The 13766-nt window shown below is 42.3% G+C and overlaps 2 protein-coding genes across 2 annotated transcripts; both read left to right on the top strand.

Annotated features, from left to right (window-relative positions):
* The first annotated feature begins 12 nt into the window (after positions 1 to 12).
* Positions 13 to 2683, top strand: LOC101554046 (protocadherin beta-3). The gene has a single exon (XM_055143274.1). It carries the CDS (start codon positions 13 to 15, stop codon positions 2401 to 2403), a length of 2391 nt encoding a protein of 796 aa, XP_054999249.1. The 3' UTR covers positions 2404 to 2683.
* Positions 2684 to 8929: 6246 nt separating this feature from the next.
* On the top strand, positions 8930 to 11540 carry PCDHB4 (protocadherin beta 4). The gene has a single exon (XM_004611258.2). The coding sequence runs from the start codon at positions 9136 to 9138 to the stop codon at positions 11521 to 11523; it is 2388 nt and encodes a 795-aa protein (XP_004611315.2). The 5' UTR covers positions 8930 to 9135; the 3' UTR covers positions 11524 to 11540.
* The last annotated feature ends 2226 nt before the right edge of the window (positions 11541 to 13766 follow it).

Below are 13766 nucleotides of genomic sequence, written 5' to 3'. Positions count from 1 at the left end.
GCCTGAAGTGCAATGGAGGCTGGAGGAGAGCGCTTTCTTAGACAAAGGCAAGTCCTGTTTTTCTTTGTTTTTCTGGGTGGGTCTCTGGCTGGATCAGAATCCAGACACTACTCTGTGACTGAGGAAAAAGAAAGGGGTTATTTACTGGCCAATCTAGCAGAGGATCTCCGAATGAATGTAGGAGAACTGACAGGGAGGGGTGCCCAAGTTGTATGCAAAGGAAGCAGACAGTATCTTCAGCTCAACCACAAAACCGGTGATTTGTTCCTGCATGAGAAATTGGATCGGGAAGAGCTATGTGGCCTCACAGAGCCATGTACACTGCATTTTCAGATATTACTGCAAAACCCTTTGCAATTTATTACGAGTGAGCTCCAGGTCATGGATATAAATGACCATTCTCCAGTATTCTTTGAAAATGAAATGCAGCTGAAAATCCTAGAAAACACCCCAGCAGGAACAGTAATTCCTTTGGGAAATGCTGAGGATTTGGATGTGGGAAGAAACGGTGTCCAAAATTACACAATCTCTCCTAATGAACATTTCCATGTAATCACACGTAGCCGTAGGGATGGAAGGAAATACCCAGAACTAGTGCTGGACAAAGCGCTGGACAGAGAAGAGCAGCCAGCGCTGGATTTAACGCTAACAGCGCTGGATGGCGGCTCTCCACAACGCTCTGGCACAGCCCAGATCCACATACTGATCTCAGACATAAATGACAATGCGCCAGAATTTACACAGTCACTTTATGAAGTTCAAGTACTGGAGAACAGCCCCATTAACACTGTTATTCTCACTGTCTCAGCTTCTGATTCAGACACAGAACATTTTGGAACAATATCATATGCATTTTCTCATGCTGCGGAAGAAATTCGCAACACTTTTCGACTTAATCCAATTACTGGTGATATCCAACTTGTCAAATATTTGAATTTTGAGGCAATTAATACTTATGAAGTCGACATTGAAGCCAAGGATGGTGGAGGGCTCTCGGGAAAATCAACAGTGATAGTTCAGGTAATTGATGTAAACGATAATCCGCCAGAACTGACTTTGTCATCAATAACCAGCCCAATCCCAGAGAACTCACCAGAGACCATCGTGGCCATTTTCAGTGTTTCTGATCTAGACTCTGGAGAGAATGGAAGAATAAAATGTTCCATAGAGAACGGTCTCCCCTTCTTCCTGAAGCCCTCTGTAGAAAACTTTTATACCTTAATGTCAGAAGGAGCACTGGATCGGGAGAGCCAGGCGGAGTACAACATCACCATCACAGTGACAGACATGGGCAGCCCCAGGCTGCAAACCCAGCACACCATCACAGTGCTGGTGTCAGACGTGAACGACAACGCCCCCGCCTTCAGCCAGCCCTCCTACACCCTGCTGGTGGGCGAGAACAACAGCCCCGCCCTGCACATTGGCAGCGTGAGCGCCACCGACCCCGACGAGGGCAGCAATGCCCAGGTCACCTACTCGCTGCTGCCGCCCCAAGACCCACAGCTGCCGCTCGCCTCGCTGGTGTCCATCAACGCCGACAACGGGCAGCTGTTCGCGCTGCGCTCGCTGGACTTCGAGGCCGTGCGCGCCTTCGAGTTCGGCGTGGGCGCGTGGGACCGCGGCTCGCCCGCGCTCGGCAGCCAGGCGCGCGTGCGCGTGCTGGTGCTGGACCGCAACGACAACGCGCCCTTCGTGCTGTACCCGCTGCAGAACGCGTCGGCGCCCTGCAGCGAGCTGGTGCCCAGGGCGGCAGAGGCGGGCTACCTGGTGACCAAGGTGGTGGCGGTGGACGGCGACTCGGGCCAGAACGCCTGGCTGTCGTTCCAGCTGCTCAAGGCCACGGAGCCCGGGCTCTTCAGCGTGTGGGCACACAATGGCGAGGTGCGCACTGCGCGGCCGCTCAGCGAGCGCGACGCGCCCAAGCACAGGCTGCTGGTGCTGGTCAAGGACAATGGCGAGCCGCCGCTGTCTGCCAGCGTCACGCTGCACGTGCTGCTGGTGGATGGCTTCTCGCAGCCCTTCCTGCCGCTGCCCGACGCGCCTGCCGACGCGCCTGCGGACGACCGCCTCACCGTCTACCTGGTGGTGGCCTTGGCCTGCGTGTCGTCGCTCTTCCTCTTCTCCGTACTGGCCTTCGTGGCTGTGCGCCTGTGCAGGCGGCCTGGCCCTCCCGCGGGGGGCCCCTACCCGCTGCCCGAAGCGCACTTCCCGGGACACCTGCTGGATGTCAGTGGCGCTGGGACCCTGTCGCACAGCTACCAGTATGAGGTGTGTCTGGCGGGGGGCGCTGGCACCAATGAGTTCAAGTTCCTCAAGCCTATTCTGCCCACCTTCCTTGCTCAGGATGAGGAGAGGGTTAATGAGGCAAACCCCGCTTTCAGGAATAGCTTTGAATCTAGTTAGATGTATATTAATTAATAAGGCTCTACAGATCCTATTCTAGATAAATTCATTTATCTTATTTCAGATGAGTGTATTTTAAGGAACATATTTAACATTCTATTTCTAAATTCTGAACTTAAGTCATTAATACAATTCGCTTACTGAATATAATTAATGTTCTTCATAAGACTTTTAAAGTAACTGAGATCAATTAAGTTTATGGATAAGTAAATGTGTTTTCTTTAAGATGTACTGTTTAGAGGCATAATCTCAAATTAAACTAATCTAAATTTTTGTTTGACATTTTTCTCTTATTTTTCGATATTATGTATTCTTTATATAGTCAAAACTAAAAGTATAGAATAGGGCAAATTTATCTTAGATTTTTCCTCAAGGGTATTCTGATGACCAAGAAATATGTGATAACCCAAAAAATGCCTTTTTATTTGTCTCCAACCCTCTTTGTAATGTGCGTAGTGAATAGAAGACTATTTTACTGAAAAACGCTGAGATGTATTATAAATCAGAGTGTTTTTTAATTTCAACAAAGTATGTTTATTTAACCCCTAAATGCTTTGTGGTAAAAGTAGTGTCTCACCATTAACTCCTTGACCCTTACATAGTGATATATGAGTGAAATATTTACTTCTATCCCTTCCTCCTTTGCATTGATTTCTAGGTGAATTTATATATAATTCGTCTAGGATTAACACTGTCTATTTAAGCAATTCTCTCTCTGTTTTGGGTGGTTTTTTCTTTTGGGGCACACCCGGCGATGCACAGTGGTCACTCCTGGCTCTGCACTCAGGAATTACCCCTAGCGGTTCTCAGGGGACCATATGAGATGCTGGGAATTAAACCTGGGTCGGCCTCGTGCAAGGCAAATGCCCTACCCGCTGTGCTATCACTCTAGCCCGGCAATTCTCTCTCTGACAGAGTAAATAAAAGATTGCCTATAAGGACAGGAAGTTCTAGTGATGAGGCAGAATCACCATCAAATCTAAATGAGCTACAAGTAAGAATAAAATCTGGAAGTAAAACAACAACACAACCCAGTGAAACAAACTAACTTTGAAGGGGGGGGGGTCTGATGGGCCACACCCTAAAGTGCTCAGGGCTTAGTCCCGGCTCTGCACTCAGGGTTCACTCCTGACAATTCTCAGGGGACCATCTGTTATGCCAAGGATCAAACAAAGGTTGGCCACGTGGAGGGCAAGTGCTATAACTGTTTTATCACTCTCTGGCTCAGACAAGCTTGTTTTTTAGTGACAAAAATATCCATCAACTGGAGAAGTTAGAAAAACTATAATTTTTCTGACCATAGGCATTTTCTCATACTTAGGTATAAAATTTCCTAGAATTAAATGCTGTGGTCTTTTCTAATCTTACTTTTAAATAACTTTAAAAAATTATTTATGGGCATATTTAAAATAAATTATATTAAATTTTAGTTTACTTTAATAGGTGAGAATTATTATTTGCTTTCCAGTTACTTCATTCAGAGGTCGGTGTCACAGTACAGCAGGTAGGGCATTTGCTTTGCACTCAGCCCAGGTTCAATCCCTAGTACACTTCCTGGTCCCCCAAGCACTTAGTTCCTAATGCAGAATCAGGAATATCCCCCAAGCACTCCTGAGTATGACCCCCCAAATTAAACTTATAGTTATTTCATATAAACAGCCAGCTAGTATATCTAAATATTTCTGTCTAGTAGGACATTCCAAAAGATAGTTCCTTTTATACAAATTTCTAATAAAATTTGCATACTACTTAATATTGACATGGTTAGTCTGACATTATAGAATGCTATGAAAAGTATGACTTAATGAAATTAAAATGAGTTAAAATCAAATGCCTATTTTACCAATTCTGCTTTGATTTTAGCTGTTTATGTTTAATGTCCCTTCAAAAACAAAATAGCCCACAAGATAATGAGCTTAAAAAACATTTTCTTATTTTTAAAAACTACGACAGTGAGGGGCTGGAGCGATAGCACAGCGGGTAGGGCGTTTGCCTTGCACACGGCCAACCTGGGTTCGAATCCCAGCATCCCATATGGTCCCCCAAGCACCACCAGGAGTAATTCCTGAGTGCGGAGCCAGGAGTAACCCCTGTGCATAACTGGGTGTGACCCAAAAAGAAAAAAAATCTATGACAGTGAGACCACTCAACACTTCAAAGTATGTATTTAGCATTTTGAGCTTTAGGATTATGTGTATTTAAATTTCTGTAAAATTATTTGTATTAGACCAGAAGAGCACTCAAAGGAGTGGAGCACAGGCTTAGCATGCACTGAGCACTGGTTTGGTTCCAGGCACCACGTGGCCTCCTGAGCACCAAGGATGTAGCCCTGGTGCCTCCAGTACCACTGTGGAAAACCCCTACTAAATAAAACAACTTATTTTTATCTTTTCTTCCATGATATTTACATTTTTTGCCTATATTTTACCAGAGAGGAATTAAAACTGCTAGTTTCAGTTCATTTAGCCCTCTAAATAGTTCATCTTTTTTCATATTCAAAGCAAAGGGTATTTTGCATTCATGTCCAGAAACTAAAGATGTAAATTGTTATATGAATTTTTCAGAATGAATAATCATTTTTCCTAACTGGAGTGGGACGTTGTTTCAGGATACTACATTTTACACCTTTAAATATGGTTCCATGTAGATATAATAGATTTCCTTCTTGTAAATTTGGCAGTTGTGGGAGAATAATCCATGTTATAATAATTTAGATTATCCTTTTAGGTTATTGCTTGATTTTTAAAATATGCTTTTTATTACTATGGGCCCATGATTTCCAGTAGTACTGATAATATTGTTTTAGATGTATAAGACGACACTCACCACCAGAGTGTCAATATTCTGCCTGAGGTTCCTGCTTGCTACCCTCTCCTGCCATCAGCTGACTCACTCCAATTGGCAGAATCTCAGGCTTTGTTTCCATTGGCTTAGTCACTTCCTTCCTTTCTTTATATTCATTTTATGATCAGACAATACTTGTCCTTCCTCTGACTCACTTTGCTCTTCCAGTTCCATCCAGGTTATAGCAAAATCCAAAGCTTCATACTTTTTGGGGGGAAACAGAGGGGGGAAGTTGCTCAGAAGCTACACGCAGCTGTGACAGGCGTCTTGGCCTTTAGTCTACAAAACTATCTCTTTGAGATATCTTTCCAGCCCTTATTTTCCCCTTTATTCCCTCTTTCTTTTCTTCCTTCCTTCCTTCCTTCCTTCCTTCCTTCCTTCCTTCCTTCCTTCCTTCCTTCCTTCCTTCCTTCCTTCTTCCTTCCTTCCTTCCTTCCTTCCTTCCTTCCTTCCTTCCTTCCTTCCTTCCTTCCTTCCTTCCTCTCTTTCTTTTCTTTTTCCCTTTTCTTTCTTCTTTTGTTTTTTGTGCCACACCAGGCATTTCTTAGGACTTACCCTGGCTCTGCACGCAAATGTCATTCCTGGAAGGCTTGAGGGACCATATGGGGTGTAGGGATTGAATGGGGTCAGTCACATGCAAGGCAAATGCCCTACCCGCTGTACTATAGCTTTGGCCACCCTCATCTTTTTCTTAATCTGAGTAGTATTCTATTGTGTTTATATATCACGTTTATTTATCTAATCTTTTGTTGTTGGGCTTTTGACAGCACTAATTTTAATTTTATACCTTAATAACATAAAATATTTACACATAGATTTATTTTCCAAATATTTAAAACTATAGCAAGTTGTTAAATATCATTCACAGATTTTTACCTCATTAATGATCAACATAAGCCATTCATTTTGCCTTCAACTTTTATCTTTTTAGTGATGGCTATGAGTTAGAGGTTGTACCATATCCAGTGATGCTTAAATGCTCAGGGGTCATTCTTAGCTCTGTGTTAGAGGCCACTCCTGACATACATTGGGGGAACATATGTGGTGCTAGGATTTAAATAGGGTCTGATGTGTACAAGGCAAGCACCTTAATCACTGTACTGTCTCTCCAGTCCCTCTGGTACCAATCTATAGAGGAAGTAAAGCCATTTTCAAGATTCCTATATTAATTGAAATCTTGAATACAAATATATATGTATGTATATTTAGTTTTTTAATCACATCTGGTGATGATCGGGGGGTCACTCCTGGCTCTGAACACAGGAATTACTCTTGGCAGTGTTCGGATGACCATATGGGATTCCAAGGACTGAACTTGGGTCAGACATGTGGAAGGCAAGCAACCTACCCAATACACTATTTCTTCAGTCCCTGGATACAAATGTATTTTATCCATGAGATCTATGTACCTAAGCCACACTAAATTATGGATATAAATTATCTAAAACATTTTTCACCTCCTTATATCTACCTATAAAGGTGAAAGAATGGATGCTAAGCCATGAATATACTGAGCTCTGCAATTCTACACAGTGTATGACCATTGGAAGCTTATGTAAACTCTCTGTGTCTCAGTTTTTATCTTTAAAATGTAACTGACAACAGTTATCATCTTTTAAGGGTTTAAGGGGAATAATATTAATTAATGTAAATAATAATATCTCTCCCAAATGGTACTTTGTATTTTACTAAAATCAACATTTCACTTATTTTGGATTCGCAAAAGCAAATTAAAAGAACTTACAACACTATTTCTATGTCATATAGGAAGAAGTAAAGAAAATATAGCTTGAATTTTGTTCTGAGATATATTTTAATTAAATCTAACTATAAATTGGATATTGAAGTGAGAACAATTTGATAGGGAGGCTATTATTTTATATCTGAATCTATATTCTTTCTTTTCTTTTGGATTTATTTTGGATTTTCTTTTGGTGTTTAATTTTTATTTCATTTAATGTTGACACATATCTCCTCTTATTTGCTCTAAATGCATAAAGAAAAATCTAAGGTGTATTATTATTTTAAAGTTCCTTTGGTTTTTTGGGGTATTATGCATACCCAGCTATGCTCAGGACTTACTCCTCTTTGCTGATCTTTGGGGACTCTATATGGTGGGAGGGATTGAACTGGTCAGCTGCATGCAAGCTTTAGCCACTGTACTATCTTTCTGGTTTCATAAGGCTGTTATTTGGATTGCCATTTCTACTATTTCTTATGGGAACAAAAGAAATAGAGTAAAACTAAATTAAATTGACCGGTAACTTAGCACTCTGAGAATTCTATATTCAGTTTAACTGCATGTATACTAGATGTATAATCTGATAATAATCTTACATAGGTAGAAGCATAATAATTAAGAGTGAAATGCTAATTGAATTGATATTTATAGAATAACTGCTATAATAATGCTTCTTAAAATAATGTCCTTAAGAATTCTTATCTCTTAGTACTCTTGGATGATTGACATACTTTTAAAATAATTTATTCAATGAAAAAATAATTAATTAAATTATATGAGATCTAAGGACAGAACATTACATATGTGTGAAGATAAGGGATACACTACTCAGTACACTAATTAAACTCCTTTAACTATGTCTCAGTTAACTCACACTATCAGTATTATAGTGTAAGATGATAATAATATTATACAATGATAAATATCATAGTTAATATATTTGCTGGTCCCCTTTTTATAAACGTGTCTTTCCTCTTAATCACACATGAGTTGATAAAGCTAAAGGTACTCTCTACTTGGATTTAAGTATTTTAGGGTCTTTTACTTTCCCCAAAATTATTTGGTTGAGGAATATGACATCTGGGATAGAAAGATAAAGATTCTAAGAAACAAGCAGTATAAATACAAATATCTATCAAGATAATCAATTTTCATCTTTAAAATTGTTTCGACTTTACTCACTTCACTTTTTTCTTGATGTAATCCTGGCAAGTCAAATAGGATAATCAAGTCTTATTACCCTGGAGCCTCTCTTTCCAGTTTCCTCTGAATGTCTAAGAACCTGATTCTAATATATTTGACTTCCTCCAAAATTTAAAGTTGATTTACACTGTAAAAGAATTATAATAGAATTTAAAACTTATCTATCTGCATTACTATCTGTATTACTATATAACATAGTGGATATTATAGCATATAATTATTATTAGTTTTATTCTTTGTCTCTCTGAGACAATATAGTAAGAATGTCTTTAAATTTTTTTATTATATCATCATAAATCCTTCAATTATTTTAAACTAAACAGCTATGACTAGTACTAATTTAAATCTTAAGATTATATTTCCTTAAGATTATATTTACTTCAAATATTTTAAACTAAACAGCTATGATTAGTACTAATTTAAATCTTAAGATTATATTTCCCTTAGGGATTTTGCAAAGGAGAAATGAAGTTCTTTAACATTGCACAAATGAGGATATTGTCTTACTCTCAAAGTTATTCTAGATATTGAACCATAATGTAATGATCTTATAAACTATTCAAATTAATGGGAAAAACAAGTTTTGTAAAATCATCTATCAATTTTTTCTAACGGACACTTCAAAATTCAGACACTTCAAAATAGTTCAACTTGATTTCAACTTGACAATATTAGTTTCTCAATCAGGACGCAGGGTGGCGCTGCAGGCTAAGACAGTGAACCAAAACCCCTAAAAAGCTCCCACATTCCTTTGTTGCATTACGGAATTAAAAACACGGAAGATTTTTGCCAACCTTATTGAGTTGCCAAGGAGTTTGGGCGGCTATAAACGGGACAAATTTAAGACTGGAAGCAACATCGTAAGGATCTCCCCAAGCAAGAAATCAAAATGAGTATCTGAGCTTTGTTGTGGTTCCTGAAGAAACTGGATGTAAGCACGTAACATGGAGATGCTAGAGAGAATGCAACCAAACAGGCAAGTGGCAGTCTTTATTTTGATGTTGTTCTTGTCTCAGACTCTCACAGAGCCTATTCGTTATTCTGTGCTGGAGGAAACACAGAGCGGCTCTGTGGTAGCCCATCTGACTGAGGACCTGGGCCTGGGAATCGGAGAACTGGCAGCTCGTTCAGCCCGGGTAGTGTCTGACGATGACAAGCTGCATTTGCAGCTGGATCGTCAGACCGGAGATTTGCTTTTAAGGGAGAAACTAGACCGGGAGGAGCTATGTGGTGCCACTGAACCATGTGTGCTGCATTTTCAAGTATTCCTGGAAACCCCAGTGCAGTTTTTTGAAGGAGAATTATCAGTTCAGGATATAAATGACCATTCTCCTGTATTCCCAATGAGGGAAATGCTCCTGAAAATACCGGAAAACAGCCAGCCAGGCTCTTTGTTTCCTCTTAAATTAGCTCAAGATTTGGATGTGGGCAGCAATGGTCTTCAAAAATATACCATTAGCCCCAACTCTCATTTTCATGTTGTCACTAGAAATCATAGTGAGGGGAAAAAGTACCCAGACTTGGTGCAGGACAAAGCATTGGATCGAGAGGAGCAACCAGAGTTCAACTTAATTCTCACTGCGCTGGATGGTGGCTTACCGCCAAGAACAGGCACTGTCTCTGTGCGAATCCTGATCTTGGATGTCAACGACAATGCTCCTGAGTTTGTGCATAACCCATATGAAGTTCAGATCCTTGAGAACAGTCCCGTGGACTCCTTAATTCTTACAGTTTTCGCTCGGGATATAGATGATGGAAACTTTGGGAGTGTTACCTATGGCTTCTTCCAAGCCTCAGAAGAAATCAAACAAACCTTTTCAATAAATGAAATTTCAGGAGAAATCCGGCAGAAAAAGAAATTGGATTTTGAACAAAATAAATCTTACCAGATGGAAATTGAAGCTACTGATGGTGGAGGTCTTTCTGGAAAAGGAACTGTAGTCATAGAGGTGGTGGATGTCAATGACAATGCCCCTGAACTGACCATATCATCACTCACAAACTCCATTCCAGAAAATGCTCCAGAGACTGTAGTCTCCATCTTCCGGGTTCGAGACAGAGACTCTGGAGACAATGGAAAGATGATTTGCTCTATTCCGGATAATCTACCATTTGTTTTAAAACCAACTTTCAAGAACTTCTACACCTTGGAAACAGAAAGCCCGCTAGACCGAGAGAGCCAGGCTGAGTACAACATTACCATCACAGTGACAGATATGGGCAGCCCCAGGCTGCAAACACAGCACACCATCACAGTGCTGGTGTCAGACGTGAACGACAACGCCCCCGCCTTCAGCCAGCCCTCCTACACCCTGCTGGTGGGTGAGAACAACAGCCCCGCCCTGCACATTGGCAGCGTGAGCGCCACCGACCCCGACGAGGGCAGCAACGCCCAGGTCACCTACTCGCTGCTGCCGCCCCAAGACCCGCAGCTGCCGCTCGCCTCGCTGGTGTCCATCAACGCCGACAACGGGCAGCTGTTCGCGCTGCGCTCGCTGGACTTCGAGGCCGTGCGCGCCTTCGAGTTCGGCGTGGGCGCGTGGGACCGCGGCTCGCCCGCGCTCGGCAGCCAGGCGCGCGTGCGCGTGCTGGTGCTGGACCGCAACGACAACGCGCCCTTCGTGCTGTACCCGCTGCAGAACGCGTCGGCGCCCTGCAGCGAGCTGGTGCCCAGGGCGGCAGAGGCGGGCTACCTGGTGACCAAGGTGGTGGCGGTGGACGGCGACTCGGGCCAGAACGCCTGGCTGTCGTTCCAGCTGCTCAAGGCCACGGAGCCCGGGCTCTTCAGCGTGTGGGCGCACAATGGCGAGGTGCGCACCGCGCGGCCGCTCAGCGAGCGCGACGCGCCCAAGCACAGGCTGCTGGTGCTGGTCAAGGACAATGGCGAGCCGCCACTGTCGGCCAGCGTCACGCTGCACGTGCTGCTGGTGGATGGCTTCTCGCAGCCCTTCCTGCCGCTGCCCGACGCGCCTGCCGACGCGCCTGCGGACGACCGCCTCACTGTCTACCTGGTGGTGGCCTTGGCCTGCGTGTCGTCGCTCTTCCTCTTCTCCGTGCTGGCCTTCGTGGCTGTGCGCCTGTGCAGGCGGCCTGGCCCTTCCGCGGGGGGCCCCTACCCGCTGCCCGACGCGCACTTCCCGGGACACCTGCTGGACGTCAGTGGCGCTGGGACCCTGTCGCACAGCTACCAGTATGAGGTGTGCATGACTGGAGACCCTAGAACTGGTGAGTTCAAATTCCTGAAGCCATTATTCCCCAACCTCTTGGCTCAGGACACTGAGAATGAAATTAAAGAATCCCCGAACAGCAGAAACAGCTTTGTATTTAGTTAAGTAATTGTCAAGTGAACATTTCCCAGCACAAACAAGCAACCCTTTGCATTGCTTTTTTTTTTTTTTTGCTTTTTGGTTCACACCCAGCAGTGCACAGGGGTTACTCCTGGCTCTGCACTCAGGAATTATTCCTGGCGGTGCTGGGGGACCATATGGGATACTGGGAACCGAACCCGGGTCGGCCGCATGCAAGGCAAACGCCTTACCCGCTGTGCTATCGCTCCAGCCCCCTGCATTGCTTATTTTTAAAGACTGTATTGCTGTTTAAATATATACATATTTCAAATCTACGCATGTCCCTTATCATACTAAAATTTTTCTCTAAAATGTTAAGTTCCCTTAGCATTTTAATGACACTGAATATTAAGTGTATATTTTCTTCATATTTTATTTCCTATGTTGAATCATCTTTCCATAACTATAAGTTACTTAAGTAGGTTTAGAAGTTGTATTTAAATTAACTTGTTTCTTAATGTCTTTTACTATAATACTTAAAGTTTTATATGATCTTGTAGCTCCATCTGTGGTGGCATTTGTCTTAGTCACATAGCATTATCCTTGCAAAGTGTTTGAAATTCTTTATAGTTCCCTAGGACTCTCTGTGCTGAGAACATATAACAAATATACCAGGCTTGTTTCTCCCTAATTGTACTTAAATATGTTTTCATTAAAATATTAACATAGTAAAATTGTGATACCCTCATTGTGAGAACCATATAAACCATTATGTATGAGTATCTTGTGACTATTTACACAGTGCATTGCATGTACCAATATTAGCACTTTAAGTTATTCTTGTTATACATAACAAGGAGAAGATCTACATCATTTGACAACCCTTTCACTGAACTAATTAGATCAAATCAAAACTTGGTAAATTCTTTTACAATGTTTAAGAAATTTCTGGGCTGGGGATTTAGCTTAAAGGCTGTACAGGAACACTGCAACTGGGAGATCCAGGATTGATTCCCATTATTGTGTGGTTTCCAAGCACCATTGGGAGTGACTCCTGAGCTCTGAGCCAGGACTGCCAACTCAAAATCCAAAAGAAAAAGTGTCAGGGCCCAAATATGCTCCAAAACCATTGAAAGTTTCAAGTATCAGGAGAGCATAGTATACTTCCTTATTCTTTAATTTGCCCTACAAATAAAACTTCAAGTGTATTGCACATATTTACTTAGATTTTCTGTATTTTCCTCCCACTTTTCAAAAGAGTCAAAGAATCTTGCGTTGATAGTACAGTAGATAGGTTGTTTTCTATGCACATGGCCAAGATGGGTTAGATCTGTTCACTGGCACCATATATGGTCCCCCTAGCTCCACCATGAATGATCCCTGAGTGCAGTCAGAATACCTGAGCACTGCCGAGTGTGGCCCAAGAATGAAAACAAACTGTAAGAGTCAAAGAGTCTCAGTTTTTCTGTACAAGTTTGATTATCAAGTGATACCATATTTTTCACTTTGTACTTTTGCAGACATGGACAATCTTTAAACCACAAAGTTCCATTTAAAAGATATTCTTGAAATCTATATTTTTTCCTTAATTCAGTGTACAAAATGAATTGAAAAAGTGGCACTAAGCTGGAGATATAGTACGGAGAACTTAGTAGCCTTGGTGCCCCTAGTTTTTTCTACATCATAGCACTGTTCACCCAGCACCATGGGAGTGACCCCCAAACACAGAAAGTGTAGTCCCCAAGATTCACCAGGTATGACCCAAAGTCCTACCAGAAAGAAAATGTGGTGCTAATTAGAACAACAAAGACTTATTCTTTAAACAAAAAAAAGCACAAATAAGTACATAATGTGCAAATTAAGGCTCACATTAGGGTAGTCAACTTCTCCATCTATTATTAGATTTTAAAAAATTTTATTGGGGGGGTGCGCGGGGGGACGACAAAAAATTTTATTGGTTTTGGGGCAATACCTGGCAATGCTCAGGGCTTACTCCTGGCTTTGTGCTCAGGGATTACTCCTGAAGGATGGGAGGGAGGACCATTTGGGGTTCTGGGGATCAAACGTGGGTCAGCCACATGCAAGGCAAGCATCCTACCTGATGTACCACCCCTTTGGCCTCTTGTAATTGGCTATTATAATGTAGTGTCTTTCTGTTAATTTTTGGACTACATTTGGCTGTGGTTCTCTGGGTCTGCACTCAGGTATCACTCTTGGCAGGGCTCAGGGTATCTTCATATGTGGTTCTAGGGCCCAAGCCTGAATTGACTGCATGTAATATAAGTGCC

This window comes from Sorex araneus, chromosome 6, assembly GCF_027595985.1.
Source record: "Sorex araneus isolate mSorAra2 chromosome 6, mSorAra2.pri, whole genome shotgun sequence".
Taxonomy (NCBI): Eukaryota; Metazoa; Chordata; class Mammalia; order Eulipotyphla; family Soricidae; genus Sorex; species Sorex araneus.
This window is presented reverse-complemented; position numbering and strand designations above follow the sequence as displayed.

Excerpts from the sequence above, each read along its gene's own strand:
- PCDHB4 (XM_004611258.2), top strand. The coding sequence starts at position 9,136 with ATGGAGATGCTAGAGAGAATGCAACCAAACAGGCAAGTGGCAGTCTTT.
- LOC101554046 (XM_055143274.1), top strand. The coding sequence starts at position 13 with ATGGAGGCTGGAGGAGAGCGCTTTCTTAGACAAAGGCAAGTCCTGTTT.